The following is a 22,088-nucleotide window of genomic DNA, read 5'->3' as shown; positions in this document are numbered from 1 at the left end:
TGGTTTACACAGGAAATGTAAGGGTGGTGTTTATTGTTGCCAGAGAGCTGCAATAATGGCGGTGTCTCGTCGCTCTTCACAGCAACAACAGCAGAGCACCTTACAGTCTCCGCCACGGAACAGTTCTCTTTCGCCCAGTCCTCCCGGGTCTCCACCGATGGCTTTGGTGACGGCAATTGTTGTGCCACCGGACAGTGAGCGCGAATGCAGCGGTGGGACTGGGATGGAGATGCCTCTGGCCTCACCAGATATTCCGACCCCGGCCCTGGGTGGGAGCAGCACAAGCTCGACCACAACAACCTCGGGTGGGGGTAGCAGTGTCTCGAGCCCCGGTTCTGTTGGCACGAGCCCCGGTGACGGTGTCAGTGGGATCGGGGGAGCTTTCCGGGAGTTATTTGAGGCCTGTCGGAATGGAGATGTATCACGGGTGAAGAGGCTTGTCGATTCTGTAAACGTGAATGCGAAGGACATGGCCGGGCGAAAATCGACTCCACTACATTTCGCTGCAGGTTAGCAACCAGTTAGCTACAAGCTAGCTATGCTAGTCTAGCTAACTATAGCTAGGTTTTCAGTTTGTTTAGATATTAACGTCATCAGGGATATTGTGTGCATAGTTAAACACCGTTGCACTATCACATTCCCTAATACACATCCTATAGTTGGTGCTAACGGGCAATGGATAATCCGCAATATTGTTATTCGACAGTTCGCTTGCTTGTCAGCTGCTGACCACTCCACTTGCGCAGCGCAGGCCTGTCCCCCCCCCCATTACCACAATTATCGTCATTCTCACTTTCAATGAATATGTTTAAAACTACGTATGTACGTTTTAAATCAAATAATAGCGATTACATAATTTTACTCCAAAAAAACGTAGTTGTAAATACACTGCTTCATTATTTAGCTAATATTCATACTTATGCTAAACTACTCCTGTAAATACATATGGAAAGCCAACACATCGTAAATATAATCGTAGTTTGGAATGCCAAAGGAAAAAAAGTACTGCCTAAGTGAAAATCACTTGTGTACTCTGAATGCATTCAATACATGCACTAAATTAAATGTATTTAACCTTCCAGGTTTTGGCAGAAAAGACGTGGTGGAGCATCTTTTACAGACAGGAGCCAATGTGCACGCTCGAGATGACGGTGGTCTTATCCCCCTCCACAATGCGTGTTCCTTCGGCCATGCAGAAGTAGTCAGTCTCCTCCTGTGCCAAGGTGCGGACCCCAACGCACGTGACAACTGGAACTACACACCCCTGCACGAGGCTGCCATCAAGGGCAAGATCGACGTGTGCATCGGTAAAGTCCCATTTGGCGTTAGCATAGTCATCTCGTACCACTTAATTTAATACGTTTGTTTTCCTTTATCGATGTTAAGTCTTTCTCCTCGTGAAGTTTGAAACCCTGAATCATTCTGTTTATTAATTCACACAGTGTTGCTCCAACATGGAGCGGATGCCAATATCCGCAATACTGACGGCAAGTCTGCCCTGGATCTGGCAGACCCGTCTGCCAAGGCTGTTCTTACCGGTGGGACTATGTTCACTGCTTCATTTTTCAGTGGTGTCTTTGCATGTGTGCTAATGTGTGTCTGTAGCCTGGTGTTTCTTGAGGCTTCTAACCTTATCGTTTGTTTGGTCTCAGGCGAATACAAGAAGGATGAACTTCTGGAAGCAGCAAGGTGAGCACTATTGTTCCACTTCATTCAGGGTTTTTTTTTGTCAGATTTGAAATGCATTTCTTCAAATACTTCCAAAAGTGTCCCATTTGGCAAGAATAACTTATTCAGCAAGCAAGTGCATTAATTCATAACTCTGTATGCTGTTGCCCCCCTCCCTCCCCTGCTTTCTGGGGTCTGTTTGAAATGTCAGAAGTGGGAATGAAGAGAAACTCATGGCACTGCTGACTCCACTGAACGTTAACTGTCATGCAAGCGATGGCCGCAAGGTAAGATATCTGCCCGGAGTATATCCATACTGTTTAGTGATGCGTCATTGTGACACAGACCGGCATACTGCATTGGGTATAAGGAAACCAGACAGAGCCTCCAAAGAACAAAAGAACACATGAAAAGATTTTTAACATGTTTCTAAGTTATGTCAACAAAGTCACTTTCTTGGTTTAGGATTAAAGACACCATCAGATGGTAGCTGGAATTAGTTTATGTTGTACTTATTAAGAGGATTTGTGCTGTTGGATGGCTGAAGGATTAAGCAAGGGCGGCTTTAATGTGGTCTCATATTTGCCTTAGCCTTACATTTAATGAGCTCAGGCATAAAAATGTCCCCTGGTGAGATATTTCTCAAAACATTCACATCTGTCTAAACGGCTTTATCAGGCTGAGTTCAGATTTAACGCGCCTCAAATGCTTTCTTAAAAAAAAAAAATGTCCTTCCTGTTGGGGACAAAAGGGTTATTTATTTATTTTTTGCTGTTGTTAATAACATTACTTTTATGTGAGTTTTTGCTAGCTGTTTAATTAGGACAGTTTTCTCACAAACAAAATCTAATTTTTCTTAAGATATTCTCACAATTGAACTGTAGGACTCCATTATATTTATTTCTATTGGAGGCTCATATAATGGAAATAACTGATTATGGTAATTGCCTGTAATAAGAGTCTAGTAATTGAGACCCTCTCTAATGTCAGGTCATCAGCAGTATTTTGTGGAGCGAGGGTATTTTTGATTTTATTATCAAGCATTGTGATCCTCTTCTTCATCTGAGTAGAGGTGTATTATGTTGTGTGCTTTCTAGCACATCCCTTTACCTGGGGCATTCTGACTTAAGATGTCAGTGTGTCAAGCTATTTTCCATTTGTAATGTTTGCAGTTTTATTATGATTATTTTTATACCTTTTTTTATTCCTTCGTCCTGTTTGGCACCAAGTTTTTTGTGTGCTGTTTTTTCCTTCTCATCCATTATTCATAAACGGCAGAGAATTAATCTCTCAGTTGGCAATAAACCATAGTCTAGAGGCCTGCTTTAGTATGCCATGAAGAGACCCGGTTAGCAAAGTGTTTATGCTGTGTCATTTTGCTTTATAGTTTTCACTTTTCTCATCAGCAATAGATTTCCTACTTCTTCTTTTATTATCTCTATTTTGCTGGTGAGACATGTTTGTGGCTTTGGGAAGACAACAGCTAAGCCCCTTTGGTCTGGTGACAACAGCGCAGTCCACTCTGCCTGGGCCCTAGTTCCGTGTGTCAAGTCTTCAAGGCACTGAGACTTTTTTTCCCATGAGGCACCACCCCAGATTCTCGGTGGGAATCCTCGGTACTGTAGGAGCCGGGACAGTACGGTGGCGTTCATGAACGACGCCCTCTGTAGCATGGTGTCAAATGTAGGACACTTTCGATGGTGTAACCAGTGTGTTTCCTCTTGCTATGAAAATATGTTGTCCGTTTGTAATTTTTTGTTTCGTTTTTGTTTTCTGTGTGAATCTGGCAACTTTGTCGATCAGTCAACATCCCAAAAAATGCTGGTAAGTTTCTTTTGTATAAAGGCCACCTGATTGATGCACTGTTTCATTTTTTTTTTCTTCTTTAATCCATGTTTTATTTGCCCAATAAGATGGCTATCACTTGTAATTGTGCATCGTTGGACCTGGGTGTACTGGTCACTTTCATATACCCCACCCAATGTGTGTGTGTGAGAGTGAGAGAGTATGGTGTGGGACCTGGGTTAAAGCTGAAGCTACCGCCCTCTCTTTTGGATTGGGAAGGCAACTAATCCCTCCACTGCTTGCCTTCTGCCTCCCTTTATTCTGCTCCCTTTCTAACTCCCTCACACCCACCCACCTCACCACCTCCCCCGCCCCAGCCACCCGCTCCTCAGCGGGTGTCCCTGTCTGTCGTGTGACTCCATCTCCCCGGTGGGGATCTCCCGTGCATGCCTGTAAGCCCCGCACTCGCATCTCGTCACTTCAGTTCTCGTGTTTGTGGTCCGTGTCCTCTCGTCACCGCTAATGCGAACGGAGTGTCATGCATCCGTGTCAAAAATGGGGAGGAATCTCACTGCTTGATTTTGATGCTGTGCTGTCACGTTGGTTTGTGTTCGTGGACTGCTCTTCCTGTGTGATCGATTGCCCTTTTCATCAAATGCCTGAATGATGCCATCCGAATATGGCCCTCCTCTGATTTTTCCTCTCCAGGCTATGCTGTAATGACCCTCACCATGTCTTCTGTTTTGCCTTGATGTCGGTTTCACACGAGTGCATGAATAGCCATGTTTTCTTTCTATTTAGCGTGCGTGCTACACATCAGCTAGACCCCCCCCCCCCCCCCCCCCCAAGTAGGGAATTCTAACCTGTGTCTTAGCTTGGCTACACTAACAGTGTTTTGTTTGGCTGCTGTGTGCACCATGTGATTTGAATTGGCCTGTGCAGACACACACAAACACACCATCATTTCTGTCGCCCAACGCAAACGATCCCTGACACATTTTGTTGGAAGATGGGATCCACACAGGCTAGTTAAAACAACAATCGCCACAACGGAAGTTACTGACTCCAAGACTTCTACCTTAAGTCATGTGATTTTCAACCAAAGGACACCAATCTGTCTCCTCTTCCTGTTTTTTCTCCCACACCTAGAGAAGCTAACGTTAGTCCTGGTATATGAGCGCTCCCGACACGCTACCAGCAGTTCACTCGTACATGAAGTTGACCCCGTCAGTAAACTCACTGCTGGATCAGCCCAGCGTTGTCAACTTGCACCCACCCACCCCGCCCCCTCCCGCAGGCCGTAGCCACCCACTCTGATCCTAATCGGGCCTGCGCGTGTGCGCCTCTCCTGAGGCAGGGTTTCCCCAGCGCCGCTGTGAGCGCCTTAACGCCTGCCCCTCTCTCCCCCAGTCCACCCCGCTGCACCTGGCGGCCGGCTACAACCGCGTCCGCATCGTCCAGCTCCTGCTGCAGCACGGCGCAGACGTCCACGCCAAGGACAAAGGGTAAGCCTGTCACCAGACGCTCCCGGCTGGTTCACCACACCTCTCACCAGACGCTCCCGGCTGGTTCACCACACCTCTCACCAGACGCTCCCGGCTGGTTCACCACACCTCTCACCAGACGCTCCCGGCTGGTTCGCCACACTCGCATGCTTTTGAGGATATGGAATAGGAACGGTTATTCTGGCCAAACTGATCTGTGGTTGGTTCGTAATGCCTGTCGTAGTCTCAGATGCATGAAGACGCGTGATGATGAATGGTGTTGGATGCTGAATTGATGTTTTGATTGCAGGGGTCTGGTCCCTCTCCACAACGCCTGCTCCTACGGCCACTTTGAGGTGACGGAGCTCCTCCTCAAGGTGAGAGTCTGTCCCCCGCGGCATGTCACCCCCGCCGGTCCCCTGTGGACCCGTGTGTTCAGGACGTCGTCGAGAGTCACTCACCTGCCTTATGATCCCTCCCCCTCCAGCACGGCGCGTGCGTGAACGCCATGGACCTGTGGCAGTTCACGCCCCTCCACGAGGCCGCGTCCAAGAACCGAGTGGAGGTGTGTTCCCTGCTGCTCAGTCACGTGGCCGACCCCACCCTGCTCAACTGCCACAGTAAGAGCGCCGTGGACATGGCCCCCACCCCGGAGCTCAAAGAGAGGCTCACCTGTGAGTAGAGCCGCCGACCGAGACTTCATTTGCCGGAGAGCCGTAGAAGTGGCACTGTGTGCTGAGTTGCGTTGTAGGGGACCTGAGCCTAATCCTGTCCCCCCACTCTCCCGCGCAAAATGATACTGGCCAGGATCCGACCCACTCCTACACACTCGCTGTCACCTGAGGCTCGAACAAGCTGTTGGTGCTCATTGTCTCTCTCTGTCTCTCTCTCTGTCTCTCTGTCTCTTGACACCTAGATGAGTTCAAAGGTCACTCACTGCTCCAAGCGGCCCGAGAGGCGGACATGGCCAAGGTGAAGAAGACCCTGGCTCTGGAGATCATCAGCTTCAAACACCCCCAGACCAATGAGACGGCCCTGGTAGGACACCCCCTCTCGCCCTGCACACTGACGCCTCTGTTCCTACAACGTCTTCACCCCCGACAGCTGAAACCCAACAGAATAAGACCCTGTTCAGACCCTAGCATGAGCTGCTTGACAGGATGAAATAGTAAAGCATAAAAGAAATGACGGAGTTCCATCGTAAAAATGTGTGTCGTGCTCGATAGTTAAAAAAAGTATAGTGCTTGATAGTAAAAATATGAAAGTGCTTCTCTAACTCTGTCAATATTAAAGGGCCACTCTCAAAGTCCACAAGCTAAACCATCAGTGTGAATGAAATTGACGTGGCAGCCTAGTATATTCCCCATGCGGAGCGAGGGATAGCAGGCTCGCCGTGACTGTGGTGTCCCTGTGTTGCAGCACTGTGCCGTGGCCTCGCCTCACCCAAAACGGAAGCAGGTGACGGAGCTGCTGCTGCGTAAAGGTGCCAACATCAACGAGAAGAACAAGGAGTAAGTGCCCTGCTCAGGATCCGCTCACCCGGTGTGGAGGAGACGGACCAGGGCGCTGACGTTAGCCATCTCTTTCTCTCCCTCTCTCGCCTCCTCTCTCCTTGTTCTCTCTCTCTCTCTCTCTCTCTCTCTCTCTCTAGCTTCATGACAGCCCTGCACGTGGCAGCGGAGAGGGCACACAACGACGTCCTGGAGGTCCTGCAGAAGCACGGTGCCAAGGTATACCTGTCCTCCCTGCTTGTAGTCCTACCTGGCCTCCCTCTGGCATCCCTGCTTGTAGTCCTACCTGGCCTCCCTCTGGCATCCCTGCTTGTAGTCCTACCTGTCCTCCCTCTGGCATCCCTGCTTCCTACAGTTCCTACACCATCCTACCACCAAAGCCCTGGGTATCATGCTGTCCGTTCTCCTAGTCACATTTCCCATGGTCTGTGTGTGTGTCTGTCTGTCTGGCGGGGGCGTCTCCAGGTGAACGCGGTGGACACGCTGGGCCAGACGGCCCTCCACAGGGCGGCGCTGGCGGGCCACATCCAGACCTGCCGCCTGCTGCTCAACTCGGGGGCCGACCCCTCCATCGTGTCCCTGCAGGGCTTCACCGCCTCGCAGATGGGCAACGAGGCCGTGCAGCAGATCCTCAACGGTGAGGCCACCCACTCACACACACACACATGGATATACACACACTTACAAATACAACCACACTTATACACACAGACACAGATGCTCTTACACACATGCAGATACTCACACACAGATCCAGGTTTTCGGTTTTGTCTTTGACTTAACCTCAGCATCAGGAACCTACGATATGACTTGCGAATTGTTAATGAAGCTACTGGACAGTACTATAACTTTGTGGGTATCTCCTGATCTACTGGTGATTTAACAGGGTTTGGTTAAGATCTCTTGAAATATTTCAACATTTTTTTGCCTTTCAGAAAACGTTCCGACTCGCAACTCTGACGTGGACTACCGTTTCCTGGAAGCTGCCAAAGCCGGAGATTTAGACACTGTTCAGGTAGTCCACCCGACTTTCCCTTCAAATCAGCGAGACCTCGCGTCGTTCCCTCTGTAACCGCTCTTGTCTCCGTGTTGCCACAGCAACTGTGCACCCCTCAGAATGTGAACTGCCGCGACCTGGAGGGGCGCCACTCCACGCCCCTGCACTTTGCCGCCGGCTACAACCGCGTGGCCGTGGTGGAGTACCTGTTACACCACGGAGCGGACGTCCACGCTAAAGACAAAGGGTACGGGACGCACGCGCCCGCCCTGATGCACGTTTAGCCCCCCCCCGTAGACATGTCTTGTCTGAATACAGTTTTTGACATTTACATAGATTTGACATGACATTTACATTGTGTTCTCTCTCCCCCCCCCCCTCGCTGCCCCCCCTCCAGGGGTCTGGTGCCGCTCCACAACGCCTGCTCCTACGGCCACTACGAGGTGGCCGAGCTCCTGGTCCGACACGGGGCGTCGGTCAACGTGGCCGACCTGTGGAAGTTCACCCCGCTCCACGAGGCCGCCGCCAAGGGCAAATACGAGATCTGCAAGCTGCTGCTGAAGGTCGGTGGTCTCCGTCGAGCCCCTCGGCTGGTCCGCCATCAAACAGATCATGTTGCGTGTTAGAATTTTTTTACTGATCTTTTGGGGGGTTCTGTGTGTCCAGCACGGAGCGGACCCGACCAAGAAGAACCGGGACGGGAACATGCCCCTGGACATGGTGAAGGACGGGGACACGGACATCCAGGACCTGCTGCGGGGCGACGCCGCCCTGCTGGACGCCGCCAAGAAGGGCTGCCTGGCCCGCGTCCAGAAGCTCTGCAGCCCCGAGAACATCAACTGCAGAGACACGCAGGGGCGCAACTCCACCCCCCTGCACCTGGCAGGTAACAGCCCCCCACCCCAAACACACACACCTCAACTCCGTAAACACACCTCTCAACTCCATACACACACACCTCTCAACTCTGTACACACACCTCTCTACTCCATACACACACACACCTCTCAACTCCATACACACACACCTCTCTACTCCATACACACACACACCTCTGTACTCCGTACACACACACACGTCTACTTCATACACACACACCCCTCCCCTGTAGACAGGTGTCTGATGACAGGACTTGGCTGTAGTGACTGATGTTGTGTTTGCCGTCTCCCTGGGCTCAGCGGGCTACAACAACCTGGAGGTGGCTGAGTATCTCCTGGAGCACGGAGCCGACGTCAACGCCCAGGACAAGGGAGGACTCATCCCCCTGCACAACGCTGCCTCCTACGGGGTAGGACACACACACACACTCACCCCCCTACGGCAGCACCCCAGCCTCAAGTCAGATACCACACAGGTTGCTCACCCGTACAAAATCAAACTCTACCTCCACCCCCGCTCGCTAACGTTGCCTCCCCTCTCCTCCCCTCCCTCCCTCCCCCCCTAGCACGTGGACATCGCGGCCCTCCTCATCAAGTACAACACGTGTGTCAACGCCACGGACAAGTGGGCCTTCACGCCTCTCCACGAGGCGGCCCAGAAGGGCCGGACCCAGCTGTGCGCCCTGCTGCTGGCCCACGGAGCCGACCCTGCCATGAAGAACCAGGAGGGGCAGACGGCTCTGGACCTGGCCACGGTGAGACTCCTCCCCCCTCCCTCCTGGCCCTCACCTCCAGGTTACATGTGGTTTTAACGACCCCGTTGATAACAGTAGCAAATACATTGATATCGCGATTGTTTTGTATTCCTGATCTACAATCTCCTGGCGTCAGACGCGACTCAAGCTCTTAAGGACCTCTACAACCCTCTAATCACCTTCCCCCTCCTCCTTCCCAGGCGGACGACATCCGGGCGCTGCTGATGGACGCCATGCCCCCGGACGCCCTGCCCAGCTGCTTCAAGCCCCAGGCCACGGTGGTCAGCGCCTCAGTCATCTCCCCGGCGTCCACGCCCTCCTGCCTGTCGGCCGCCAGCAGCATCGACAACCTGGCGGGGCCTCTCAACGAGCTGGCGGCCTCGGGCGGAGCCTCGGGAGTGGCCGACGGAGCTACGGGCTCGGACAGGAAGGAGGGAGAGCGTGAGTAGCCCTGCCGGAACTTTCCGGAGCTTTGAAAAATGACATCGTCTTTTTGTGTGGTTAAGATCAGTAGGAAAAGGGTCCCCATGTAGAAAAGTTTGTTCTGGATTTTTTTTTTGCAAGGGGGGGAGGGATATATTTTTGCACATTCCAAATTCTAAGCAAGACTCGAGTGTTACTGACCGGTTGGCTAAATATCTCCCTGCTATCTTCTTGTCTTTGTTTGTTCATCAGTGGTGATGCTGGACATGAACATCAGTCAGTTCCTGAAGAGCCTGGGCTTGGAGCACCTGAGGGACATCTTCGAGAGGGAACAGGTGAGTCCTGCAGCCGGGGGGGGTCGTCTCCCCCCGCCACCTCTCCCGTCCGTGTCTGTGACGTCACGCTCGTGTGAGGACTGTGAAGGGAGATGGATGTCATAGTTGAGGATCGTGTGTGTGTGTTTGCGTTGTGTCCTGCTGCTGTGTCAGATCACCCTGGACGTGCTGGCTGACATGGGTCACGAGGAGCTGAAGGAGATCGGGATCAACGCCTACGGACACCGACACAAGCTCATCAAGGGGGTGGAGAGGCTGCTGGGGGGGCAGCAAGGTGAGGAGACTCGTCACGGGACAATGGAAGCCGCTCTCACGGCCGTAGCTCAGTAAAACCCCTGGAAGTTTCCGGAAAGCCTCGCGTGTCAGGGTGTTGACGCCAGGTCGTTTGTCCCTCAGGTGCCAATCCGTACCTGACATTCCACTGTGCCAACCAGGGCACGGTCCTCATCGACCTCGCCCCCGACGACAAGGAGGGCCAATCGGTGGAAGAGGAGGTGGGTACCCTTGCTCTTTTATAGGAGCCTCATGTACTGTCCATTCAGTTCATCACAACAACCAGACCGCTGAACGTAATTGGCTCCTCTCACTCCAACGTCCTCCCTAGAATGGACGGAATGTGGAGACGTTCTAGAATGTATAGATGTTCTAGAACGGATGGACCATTTTATAGAATGTGGAGTGTTCTAGAACGGATGGAACATTCCAGAACGGACGGACGGTGTTTTAAAGGGAGCGTTCTCTCCCTGTGCCCTGCAGATGCAGAGCACCATCAGAGAACACAGGGACGGGGGCAACGCGGGCGGAGTGTTCAGCAGATACAACATCATCAAGGTCTGCCTCGACACTCCACTACCCCACCTCACCACGCCGCCTAGAAACTTCCTCTCGCCCGATTTACAAGTGGCCTGACTTCCGACGTCACCTGTAACCTGTTGTTTACCTGAACGCGTGTGCATCTGTGTCCTCAGATCCAGAAAGTGGTGAACAAGAAGCTGAGGGAGCGCTACACACACCGCCAGAAGGAGATCGCAGACGAGAACCACAACCACCACAACGAGCGCATGCTCTTCCATGGTAGCTACGCTCAATAGAATCCAATGTCATGTATTCGTTTAGCATACGCTTTTATCCAAATCGATGCGCGGGGGGATTTGAACCCGGATCAAGATAGTCCTTGATCATCCTTCGAATGATGTACGATCATAACAGCATTTGACTTGAACGGTGTTTCTGCGCTTGCCTCGGGTCCAGGTTCTCCTTTCATCAACGCCATCATCCACAAAGGCTTTGACGAGCGCCACGCCTACATCGGAGGCATGTTCGGCGCGGGAATCTACTTTGCGGAGAACTCCTCCAAGAGTAACCAGTATGTCTACGGCATCGGGGGAGGCACGGGCTGTCCCACGCACAAAGACCGCTCTTGCTACCTGTGCCATAGGTAAAGAGAAAAGAAACTTGTACAAAAGTGTGTTTTCACATCATGGAATAAGAGTTTTATGTGGAATGGATATATATATATTTTTTAAAACTGTTGATTCGCTGTAGTTTGACCTTGTCTCGCCGACCTCGCTGACCTTGTCGCTCTGGATAAGAGCGTCTGCTAAATGACTAAATGTCTCCTGTCTTGTCTCCAGGCAGATGTTGTTCTGCCGGGTGACCCTGGGGAAGTCCTTCCTCCAGTTCAGCGCCATGAAGATGGCCCACGCCCCCCCCGGACACCACTCTGTGATTGGCCGGCCCAGCGTCAACGGCCTGGCCTACGCCGAGTACGTCATCTACAGGGGAGAGCAGGTGAGCGCGCAAACACGTCCCAGAGAACCACCAGGATCCTCCCACAACTCCCTCTTTCCATTGTGTTGTTTGTCAAGAACTGCATATATTTTGGAGGAAGTGTAACCGTGGTTTGGAATGATGCATACATCAGTGGGACAGTTGTTACTTGGCTGGCATGGTTCGTACTCTGACCTGACGTGTGGTGTGTTGCAGGCCTACCCAGAGTATCTCATCACCTACCAGATCCTTAAGCCTGAGAGCACAGCCCAGGCAGCTGCAGGAGCCGAGCAGAAGTCCTAGTCCTCATCCAGACCAACTGTCAACAACCCCCCACACACACACACACACACACACACACACAGTTACTGAACATGGCCCCCCGCGCTCACCAGGGGGGGCGCTTGGTGTTTCTTGCTATTTCTCGACTTACTGTAAATGCCTAAAAGAGAACTTTTTATTTTCATCAAGCGATTCCATTAATCTAGCCCATTAGAATAACCAGGGACTGGTGACATATATGAACTATACTGTGTATTATCTCTCCTACTTGTGGTGAACCGTGTCAGTTTTCTTTGCATTGGCTGCATGTACAATACGGACGCATGCACGGCCCAGTAGCGTGCCTGGGTTCTCTCTCCCAGTCTACCGCCCTGCTGGGGGAGGGGCAGCGTAGAGCCCCGCCCTGCTGGGGGAGGGGCAGCGTAGAGCCCCGCCCTCCGCCCTGCAGTGTCCACATTTAAGCCGTTAACCATTCTCACCTCATCATGCCTCGTTGACCCGGAGAATCGCATAACAACTGACCCCCCCCCGCCGCCCCCACCCCCGTCTGCGTACACTCTGCAGAGCAACTTCTGACGTTTGTGATGATGTGTTAACAGAAAATTCTATCACATGGTTCATTCGACCCAATTGCTATGCTGTTTTTTTTATTTTTTTATTCACTGATGCATTACTGCAAAACCTTTTTTGTTTTGGTTCAGTTCAATTTCAATTTCTTGGGGGTATTCCATATTGAGCAATATATCACTCAAGCCACATGCATAAGATGATATCAATCATCTACTCAAACATTCTGTAGTAAGTTGCACAAGATGACGTGATCTCCACAGACAACCCAGATGGCCATGGTCTTATTTACAGACATCCCATGTGTAAGGATTTGCACTTTTACATAGAAACTATTTAAGTTATTTGAATGGCAAATGTTATGGGAAAAAAATGTTTATGTACAGGTTGTGTAAATGGATGTGTATAACTGTATGTTTAACAGTGTCATTTGAGTTTAATTGTAAATGAAGTCTAAATTTTTTTCTGGCCTTCTTGATTCTCTTACTTTTTTGAATAAACGTTGTCCCAGAGTTTTTTGGTCTTTTTTTATTCATACATAAAGCTTAAAATCATAAAAATGCAGTAAGTATTGTATCTGCTGTGTTCTTTAACCTTGTGCATAAAATGCAATCTTAATTGCATAAATGAAAACCACACATTTGTGATTAAGGCTGTAGCAATGTAATTTCTCCTCAAACACCGTAGATTGTTCACAAAGCTCCAGAACTGGGAAGAAATAGGCAGAAAGTTACCATCAACCGCTAAGCTGTAAGACTTCAAGCGTCACCTCGGTTGTCTGGGTTTGGAGTGGGTCTTATAGGTGGGTTAGCTGGTCTCTCCACCACTATGATAGGAGGTTGTACACCAATAACAGGAGACATGTTAAAGCCACTGCCATAGTAAGGATTCATGGAGTAAGGGAAATTATAGTAGCTATTCATCTGGTAGTAAGGGTCGTACATGGGGTTTGTTTGAGACAAAGAGTAGTACATGGGGTTTGTTCGAGACAAATAGTAGTACACAGGGTTGGTTTGAGACGAAGGATTTGGAGTGATCCACTTGTATTTGATCTCCTGCTGGAGAACATTCTGGAGCATGGGGACTCCAGGGTTTAGGAAGTTGTCCATCTGTGGGTCAGGGAACAGCCCTGGCTGGAAGGCAGGGTTTCCATCCTGCTGCTGCTGTGCCGTCTGAGGTGGCAGGTCTAAAGAACCTGGAACCTGGGAATTTGAGTTCAAAGGTGGGAGACGTGCTGGTGGATATTGTAGTTTTATTATAATCAGCAATTACGGGAGGGGGGGGGGGGAGGTAAGTTATATTACCCGATTACAGTATTGCGTGCTGTACAGTAGGTCCATAATGTTTTGAAATGGATATGACTATCGTTTTAAAAGTTCAACATTCCTTACCACATCACTTGGAGGTTGGATCTTCCTGTCCTCGGTTTGGTCCATCTATACAGAAATATAAAAAGGTTTAAAGGAGTCATGAACTGACAACACGTAACTATTAATCAGTCAGAATACAGTCAATAAAATGTTTTACTTCAACTTACTGGAGCTGCCAGACAAAGATGGAGAAGACCTATCATCAAAATTAAAGTCTTCATGCTGGACTTAATTCTCATCCTGTTAGATGATTATTTCAAATCAATACACATTTCAAAAACCTTTTTGTAACGGTTCTATGTTTTATACATCATGGCTTATGAGCTAATTTTGCAGTCACTATATGACACTCTGAACACAAAGCCCAACTTTATTAATATTGTAATTGCTGACCTACCTTAGAAATAGGTTAAAGCTCCTGCAGGATCTATTGGAACTCTGTCTCTGATCAACGAATATAAAAAGCTTTTTAATACCTTTTATTATGCTTTCAGCCAATCACAAGACACTATTTGCTTTAACCACCTTATAATGCTGCAACATGTTGTGAAACTCCCTTTCTAAATATTCTGTTGGTGTTATTGTTTCAGATTTCTGTCAAAACAAATAAAGAATGTACCACATACTCAACCATTACCCACAAGTGTGTGATGGCTCAACAGGCACAAAATAGTTTCTTTATTACAATCTATACCACGAGGGTAAACCATACCGTCACCTTCAACAAATGAGCACAGTGAGACCACAAATATGATTTCTAAATTTACATTTTAGTAATTTAGCAAACGCTCCTATCCAGAGCGACTTACAGTAAGTACAGGGACATTCCCCCGAGGCAAGTAGGGTGAAGTGCCTTGCCCAAGGACACGTCATTTTTTCACGGCTGGGAATCGAACCAGCAACCTTCTGATTACTAGCCCGATTCCCTAACCGCTCAGCCACCTGACTCCCTTTTTCATAAAGAAATGTAAAAATCCCAATTTGCACATTCATGAATAGTTCTGTCAGTTCAATTTTTCCAGGTTTGTCACGTTGTTTCACACAAGGGTTTCCCAGACACCAATTCATTGCAGGTAATGTGCCTGTCTGGGCAGGAATGACTGGAGGTTATGTCTAGCTAGCTGAATTGAACCAACCTTTGTGGGTTTTCCTTCGGGGATGTGTTAGTTTTCTCTCCAACATCTATTCAACAGACAAAACAAATATAGGAATAATAATTGCTATGAGATAACACTGTTTAAATGTCAACCAGTAACCTCATAATCATCATTCAATCCATCAATTAAAATGTAAATTATGTGAGCCCGGTCATTCTGACTCACATGTTTTGACTGTTTCTTCTCAATGCCACATATGATATGACTAATGTGTGGTTCCTTTGGGTTGTTTTGAAATCCAATTTGAGTGTATAATTTCACAATTTCTTTCTAATAGCAGCGGCAAGGTGACCTGATTGGTTGACTGGAGATACTTAGAAGTATTTATATCAGATCTGTCAGCATAGAACAGTCAGACTTGGTTATTAGTGTCCTCACAGTCTTACACAGAGTGTCTGTAAGAGTGACTGTAAAATATATACATTTATGGGTATATGATTTATTCTTTTTGATTAGTGATCAGCTTCTGATATTAAGTACTGCTTTCGAATAATCCTATTACTTAACAATTTATAACTGTAGCCTCAACAATGAAATTGCTAGTGTTCCTGCTGGGTCTTCTAATCACCTGTCACACAGCTCCGGTAAGTGTCCTTTGAACAAACTAATTTTTAAGCAACCCACTTACCTCTGACACTTGTGTTTGCGTATTTAAAATATATTTACTGTCACAGGTTGAAGATGAACATAGGAGAGAAGCTCGGTCTGCAAGTGATGAAGAAGTAATAACAATATTTTATATTGTTTTTAAAACATTCTAGAACGATAGTAAAGGATTATTACTACAATGGCCACTCATGTATGTTACAGCATTGTGTTTGGGGTTAAACAGGCCAGAAACTGTAACGTCTGTTATTATTTCATAGGTAGAGAACCTGCGTCTCATGCTGACTGAGATGAAACAGACTCTGGCAAAGGCCAACCAACTTCCTCCTGCCCAACCAGCAGCACCTCCAAAGGCCCCCGGCATTGTTGTCCACTCCATCCCAGCATCTGGCCCTAAACCGGAACAGAACTCTCTCCCTCAGATCAACCTCTACCTCTCAGCTCCCGTGCAGAGTAGCGTCCCCCAGAATGAGCCACCGAAGCAGCCACCCAACCAGGAAGTCTTTCTGGCCACACCAGTCACCATCCAAGGTATCCCATTCACTCCAAACACTCTTCCTCAAAGAGGGACGCCCTTTGGCCCTTTCTTGCAGCATGGCATGCCTTTGCCAGGTCCACAAAAACCCATGGCCTTCCCTATGCCCCAACCAGGCATGGGCTTCCCTATGCCCCAACCAGGCATGGCCTTCCCTATGCCCCAACCAGGTATGGGCTTCCCTATGCCCCAACAAGGCATGGCCTTCCCTATGCCCCAACAAGGCATGGCCTTACCTATGCCCCAACCAGGCATGGGCTTCCCTATGCCCCAACCAGGCATGGGCTTCCCTATGCCCCAACCAGGCATGGGCTTCCCTATGCCCCAACCAGGCATGGGCTTCCCTATGCCCCAACCAGGCATGGGCTACCCTATGCCCCAGCAAGGTGTAGTGTTTTCTTTTGGCCAACAGGAATTGCCTCCACCTGGAACCCAGCAAGCAGTACCCCAGTTTCCCCCAGCCTCCAACCCCCAGGGAATCTCCTACATAGCCCTGGTCCCGCAGGATGGGGCGTCCTACGGCAGCCAACCTCAGGGCCAAACCAAGTCCTTGTACATGCCTTTACCTCCTCAGATGCCTTCCTTTAATCCGTATGGGGGTCTCGGAGGACGGCCTACTTTCGGCATATCTCCTCCCATCATATTCCGTGAGAGGAGCCAGGGGTCTAACATTCAAGTGCCTGCTGGTATTGAACATATTGAGGACAAAGAGCCAGAGCATGTTGAGCCAGAGCAAGAGGTAGTGAAACAAGTGGCTGTTTAGTGTAGCTCAAGCCCATAGGCTTTCTACGGATGCTAGTTGACGTGTTTCTTTATAGGATCATAGAGGTATATCTTTTTGGATAGAGCTTGCAGCTCTATTGGTTTCCTTGCTTTTTCTACAAAATATGTCAGTCTGTTTCATTGTATGTGTGTCATTTGTTTGCAAGGATTTCTTTTTGGTCCACTGGGATCTGTTTTCCTCCCATATATCGAAATAAAAAAAAACATTCTAATTAACTCGTTTTCACGTCTTTGCATTTATAATAACTTCGATAGTGCACCGAAATGTACAGTCGTCAAAATCTTAGAATTAACATTGTAAAAAGGTTTTAGGCACTAACTGACATGACTTGAACAGTCGTTGTCGTATTGCGTGCTACGTCATTAGTGCAACCAGCTGATTATAACTGGTTGTGCTCTTGACTTTGGGTAACAAAAAGTTAGAAGTATTCTAGTGAAAGTATTACAGTTATTGGATATATTTTGGAGAGTATTCATCAGGCTGCATGCTTCATGCAATCATATAGTTGCCATGTGTTTCACACAGCAAAGTTGATTGTATGTTGCTTGCTTACTGAACGCAGCTTGCTAGCTTAGCTAGCTAGCTCAGCTCTGGCAAAAATGAAACGTTTTATGCGGGCAACAGTTTTTATCTTTGTTTTGTCCTTGAAATTACCCCAGTCTTTTTGCTCCTTGTATGAGATCTCAGTTGATGTCGGCAGGCCATTAAGACGGTTGGAACATTTCTGGAGAAGCACTGGTTTCTGGTATGCTAGCCTTCTCGACATTCATAGCATCAGATGTTTTGACAGAGGCAGTCATCATGACATATACGCTACTAGTTTCCTTACCTTTGGGACCTTTTATAAAAAGCTGTGTAATTTTCTCGATACATACTTGACACATACTTGATAAGCGAAATAAGTGTCAATAAATATGTCTTTACATACAAAAACACTTGTCCCACCATCCAGCCCTCCTCTCCCACACACCCAGGCTGACCAGTATGACCTGAGTAGGGACCAGGAGCTGAACATGGCCTACGTGGGCTCCGTGCCCCACGGGGGGATCAAGCAGGTCCGCATCCACTGGATGCTCGAGCTGGTCTCAGCACAGTGAGTGTGTGTGTCTGAGTGTGGTAGAGGGCACATTTCTTGTCACTATTGTCTAGTTTTTAAGATTCTGTAATCATATGTCAGTTTGAGGTGAACCTATTACATGGACTTTACCAGAGTTAACAAAGGAGTTCTGTACTACAACTTTACTAAACTGGACCAGCTGATCGACCTCTTATGGCTCAATGGACTACGACCAGGTGATTAACTCTGCACTCTCTTCTTCCCCTAGTGAAAGAACACAATTTACAGTTTCCTTCTCGAGGGGTCAGAAATACATGAATCTGATTTCACAACTGGCTTTGTTCCAGGTTTTGAATTGATGGGCAGTGTTTCCAACTACTTCACCGACTTTGAGGACAAAAGACAAGTGCTTGAATGGAGGAACTTGGTGTATCTCATTGCAAAGAGATACATTGGTGAGCGCGTCATGGGAATGTACACCACAGGTTCAATTGATCTTATCTGCCTTAGCGAAATGTTTTCCCCATAACTATTCATCCGGAATTTCAGAGAAGTACGGGTTAGAAAATGTCTCCCAGTGGAACTTCGAGACATGGAATGAACCCAACAACCATGATTTTGACAACGTCACTGTGTCAATCGAAGGTAAATCGTTTTACATTACGATAGACATATTGACAGCTTTACCACTGGCTCAGTCAGTGCAGATTCAAGAGGTAGCAGGTTCAAATCCCCCTCTTTACGTCACTTTGGATAAAAGTGTCTGCTACATGAATACATTATTACATGGTTAGAGTAAGACTACTGGTATTTAAAATGTATTTCTTCCGATCCTATTCACAAACTCTAACTCGCCACATAAAACTTAGGTTTTTGCATTTAACCAGCTGTACCGTGCATGTCTGACCCTCCTCCCTCAAGGGTTTTTAAACTACTACGATGCTTGCTCTGAGGGTCTGCGGGCAGCAAACGGTGCCCTGAGGTTTGGAGGTCCAGGAGATTCCTGCCACCCCGCCCCCCACTCCCCCTACTGCTGGGCCATGCTACAGCACTGCTACAACGGAACCAACGTCTTCACTGGAGAGACAGGGGTCCGCCTGGACTACATCGCCCTGCATAAGAAGGTACGTGTGTCTGTCTGTGTGTGTGTGTGTGTGTGTGTGTGTGTGTGTGTGTGTGTGTGTGTGTGTGTGTGTGTGTGAGTGGTGGGTAGGGGGTTCAGCTGTTGTTTTAGTCTCTCTAGGTTATGTTGATCAAATAAACCCGGCCAGTACATTCCAGAAGAAAAGCTGAACCAGGAATACCCCCCCAAAAAAATCCTGAAGGATTGTTGTCTTACAGGGGGGAGGCTATTCCCTACCCATCATGCAACAGGAGATCCAGACTGTGAGAGAGATCCAGGAGCGGTTCCCTAGCTTCCGGGCCTTGCCTGTGTACAATGACGAGGCAGACCCCCTGGTGGGCTGGTCCAGACCCCAGCCTTGGAGGGCCGACGTGACCTACGCTGCCATGGTGGTCAAGGTAGGTCAGTAGAGCTGTCCGTGGTACGGCTAGGTCTTCACTCCAGGGCTATTGGGTACAAGTGAGGTTTACTAAGTTGCATGGGCATGCAGTTGCATTCCTCATGTAAAGTATCAATATGCAATGTCATGTATTGATGTAGCATATCATTCGATCGATTTTAAAGACATTGGGGGGGATTTTGAATCTGCAGTCCAATGCTCTAACCACTGAGCTATACCCTCCATCTTCTCACCTGCTGTCCAGGTTATCTCCCAGCACCAGGACTTGCTGCTGGCTGACCGCAACAACACCATCAACTACACCCTGCTGAGCAACGACAACGCCTTCCTCAGCTACCACCCGCACCCCTTCACCCAGCGCACCTTGACAGCCCGCTTCCAGGTCAACAACACCCAGCCGCCCCACATCCAGCTGCTCAGAAAGCCTGTGCTCACCGTCATGGGCCTGCTGGCGCTGCTAGGTGGCTAATACCAAACACTTTCACACACTCTACGGGAGAAGGAAAATGTATTTGGACTACTTGAGGTGCGTTTGATTTAGGCCGTGGTGCTTGCACGAAAGGTTTAAAAGGGTTCAAACCAAGCGTTCCTCAAGTAAATTCAAAGTCATTGGATCTTCCCAGATACGATATGATGACTATAGGGTAGTTGTGAAGTGCCACAGATAAATGTAACTGGTTGTTTTCTGGTTCCGCTCTAAGGAGAGACCCAGGTGTTCACTCAGGTGGTGGCAGAGGGAGGGTCTGTCAACGGCACCGTGGGGGTCCTGGCCAGCACCCACGCCCCCCTCGTGCCAGGCACCTCGGACACCTGGCAGACCACAGTGCTGGTCTACAACAGCGATGACAACAGCACCTCCACCTCCACCGACCACCTCTCTGTGTCCCTCCAGGCCCTCCCGGCACACAAGGGTGGGCAGAGCAATATGGAGAGTGCTAGACACTATTCACAGGGCCATACAGAGTGTTGAAGCCTTTTGGATTCCAATTAAAGTCACCTTTCCCAGATCGTATTCCATGCTCAATCATATTGCTGCTCCTGTAAGTTATTCATCTGTTGTTTGTCGGTTCCAGGTCTTGTGTATGTGACCTATTACCTGGACAACAACGTAACCAACCCCTACCAGCTGTGGCAGAGCATGGGCAGCCCTGACTACCCCACCCCAGAGCAGTTCAGACGACTCAGGAGCATGGAGGTGACAAAACAAACAGCCCTCATTCTCAGACAACTGAACAGATTATCAGTTGTCTGCGTCGACAAGATTAAGTCTCCACTCGCTCGGATTATCCCAATGACTCGAATGATGGCCGTCTCAGGGTGTGACCTCACAGGCTGTGTGTTGTGTGATTAGGACCCGGTGATGGAAGGACCCTTGCCTGTGCCTGTCAGGGGCACTTTGACCCTGAAGGTCAAGCTCCTTGTGCCTTCCGTCGTCCTGCTCCACGTGTGTGCCCAGCCCGGGACGGTGCCAGGCCAGGTCGGTGGCAACACGCTCTGGGCATCGAAAGCTCTACATCAGTGGTTCTTAACCCTGGTCCTCAGAGAACCCCTGTCCTGCATGTTCTAGATGTTTCCCTGCTCCAACACACCTGATTCAAATAAATGGGTCGTTATCTAGCTCTGTAGAAGCCTGGTAACGAACATGCATTTGAATCAGCTGTGTTGGAGCCAAGAAAAATCTCAAACATGCAGGACGGGGGTTCCCTGAGGACAGGGTTAAGAACCACTGCTCTACAACGTGTTCATTTACATTGACTCCTAGATGTTTTTGGGGGTCTGATAATATGATGTTTTGTCAGGAGGTGAATAGATCCATTATAAGTCAGTTGGTCTGTTACTGACTGGTTGTGAATTAGGTCAAATCTAATAGTGTTTTTAACCCTGTAAGGTTAATGGATTGCGATTCATTGGCATAACCAAAGGCCAAGTCCTGGTCATATGGTCAGATCATTGTGTCAATTCAAAGTAAGTGTCTGGCCTTTAATATTTGTTTGGTTATTTCCTACCTCCTTGTCATCTGTAACATGAACCAGTCAGCAACCTTTTCTGTTTTATTCATAGATGCATCAAGACATATGAGGTGGAGTTGTCCCAAGATCAGAAGACCTTCCTCAGAGTAAACACCAAAGACTCCATCTTCACCTCATATGTGTTCTCCCCAGGTAAGAACGTACAACACGTATACGAGGAACCCTCCCCTCCACCTGTAGAACCTTCCAGTTCTTCCCCCCTAGACGATGAGAGTGACATCTGTGTTTGTTGTTTCTCTTCTCTCCTGCGCAGAGAGCCGGGAGGTGAGCGGTGTCTACAGAGTTAGGGCTGTGGACTACTGGGAGCGTCCTGGGGAGTATTCACTCATGGAGAGATACTCAGAGGCACACTAAGGAACCAGGCTTATGGTCCAACAGCAGCAGCTTGAGGTTTTTGACCAAACGAATGTCTTACAGTGATAGTATTTGTCCATTGACATAAATACTGTTTTGCGATATTAGACATTGTCGGTTCGCTTCAAGTATAAATATGCAGTTTTATTTTTTTCAATCATGTTTTTTTAACAATAAATACAATCATTTTGTCAAATGTTTTTGGGCGTGTTTGCAG

The 22,088-nt window shown here is 48.7% G+C and overlaps 3 protein-coding genes across 6 annotated transcripts; all 3 read left to right on the top strand.

Annotated features, from left to right (window-relative positions):
• Positions 1–19: 19 nt before the first annotated feature.
• tnksb (tankyrase, TRF1-interacting ankyrin-related ADP-ribose polymerase b) lies at positions 20–12,967 on the top strand. Of its 3 annotated transcripts, none has more exons than XM_062451281.1 (28): positions 20–509; positions 1,083–1,307; positions 1,443–1,538; positions 1,653–1,689; positions 1,880–1,955; positions 3,472–3,492; positions 4,864–4,958; positions 5,248–5,314; positions 5,425–5,611; positions 5,854–5,975; positions 6,357–6,448; positions 6,589–6,667; positions 6,914–7,085; positions 7,384–7,463; positions 7,547–7,692; positions 7,843–8,008; positions 8,112–8,331; positions 8,624–8,733; positions 8,890–9,078; positions 9,279–9,519; positions 9,754–9,836; positions 9,981–10,110; positions 10,233–10,330; positions 10,593–10,667; positions 10,805–10,910; positions 11,088–11,274; positions 11,471–11,627; positions 11,823–12,967. In XM_062451281.1, the coding sequence occupies exons 1-28, from the start codon at positions 56–58 to the stop codon at positions 11,907–11,909; spliced, it is 3,798 nt and encodes a 1,265-aa protein (XP_062307265.1). In that variant the 5' UTR covers positions 20–55; the 3' UTR covers positions 11,910–12,967. The 3 variants fall into 3 exon arrangements, with proteins under 3 accessions (XP_062307265.1, XP_062307267.1, XP_062307266.1); XM_062451282.1 differs by having other exon boundaries at positions 21–509; positions 9,990–10,110; XM_062451283.1 differs by lacking the exons at positions 7,843–8,008; positions 8,112–8,331 and having other exon boundaries at positions 7,547–7,639; positions 8,644–8,733.
• A 2,456-nt stretch (positions 12,968–15,423) lies between these two features.
• si:ch211-155m12.1 (uncharacterized protein LOC567653 homolog) lies at positions 15,424–17,105 on the top strand. Its single transcript, XM_062451600.1, has 3 exons — positions 15,424–15,566; positions 15,657–15,704; positions 15,849–17,105. Exons 1-3 carry the CDS (start codon positions 15,513–15,515, stop codon positions 16,884–16,886), a joined length of 1,140 nt encoding a protein of 379 aa, XP_062307584.1. The 5' UTR covers positions 15,424–15,512; the 3' UTR covers positions 16,887–17,105.
• Positions 17,106–17,292: 187 nt separating this feature from the next.
• Positions 17,293–22,035, top strand: idua (alpha-L-iduronidase). 2 transcript variants are annotated; one of them, XM_062451348.1, is made up of 14 exons: positions 17,293–17,652; positions 17,860–18,000; positions 18,118–18,200; positions 18,312–18,419; positions 18,514–18,609; positions 18,886–19,088; positions 19,306–19,485; positions 19,732–19,948; positions 20,189–20,398; positions 20,561–20,682; positions 20,839–20,964; positions 21,376–21,452; positions 21,549–21,649; positions 21,771–22,034. In XM_062451348.1, the coding sequence occupies exons 1-14, from the start codon at positions 17,507–17,509 to the stop codon at positions 21,869–21,871; spliced, it is 1,911 nt and encodes a 636-aa protein (XP_062307332.1). In that variant the 5' UTR covers positions 17,293–17,506; the 3' UTR covers positions 21,872–22,034. The 2 variants fall into 2 exon arrangements, with proteins under 2 accessions (XP_062307332.1, XP_062307333.1); XM_062451349.1 differs by lacking the exon at positions 17,293–17,652 and having other exon boundaries at positions 17,868–18,000; positions 18,085–18,200; positions 21,771–22,035.
• Positions 22,036–22,088: the final 53 nt, after the last annotated feature.

This window comes from Osmerus eperlanus, chromosome 25 (genome assembly GCF_963692335.1).
Source record: "Osmerus eperlanus chromosome 25, fOsmEpe2.1, whole genome shotgun sequence".
Lineage (NCBI taxonomy): Eukaryota > Metazoa > Chordata > Actinopteri > Osmeriformes > Osmeridae > Osmerus > Osmerus eperlanus.
The sequence above is the reverse complement of the archived record's forward strand: the minus strand, read 5'-3'. Positions and strand labels throughout refer to the sequence as shown.

Bases quoted from the DNA above. Each gene is read 5' to 3' on its own strand.
- tnksb (XM_062451281.1), top strand. From the start codon at position 56: ATGGCGGTGTCTCGTCGCTCTTCACAGCAACAACAGCAGAGCACCTTA. The intron at 1,690-1,879 runs GTGAGCACTATT...TTGAAATGTCAG, and splicing joins GAACTTCTGGAAGCAGCAAG to AAGTGGGAATGAAGAGAAAC. The intron at 6,449-6,588 runs GTAAGTGCCCTG...CTCTCTCTCTAG, and splicing joins ATCAACGAGAAGAACAAGGA to CTTCATGACAGCCCTGCACG.
- si:ch211-155m12.1 (XM_062451600.1), top strand. From the start codon at position 15,513: ATGAAATTGCTAGTGTTCCTGCTGGGTCTTCTAATCACCTGTCACACA. The intron at 15,567-15,656 runs GTAAGTGTCCTT...TTACTGTCACAG, and splicing joins TCACCTGTCACACAGCTCCG to GTTGAAGATGAACATAGGAG. The intron at 15,705-15,848 runs GTAATAACAATA...ATTATTTCATAG, and splicing joins GGTCTGCAAGTGATGAAGAA to GTAGAGAACCTGCGTCTCAT.
- idua (XM_062451348.1), top strand. From the start codon at position 17,507: ATGAAACGTTTTATGCGGGCAACAGTTTTTATCTTTGTTTTGTCCTTG. The intron at 19,486-19,731 runs GTAGGTCAGTAG...CCTGCTGTCCAG, and splicing joins ACGCTGCCATGGTGGTCAAG to GTTATCTCCCAGCACCAGGA. The intron at 20,399-20,560 runs GTGGGCAGAGCA...TGTCGGTTCCAG, and splicing joins GGCCCTCCCGGCACACAAGG to GTCTTGTGTATGTGACCTAT.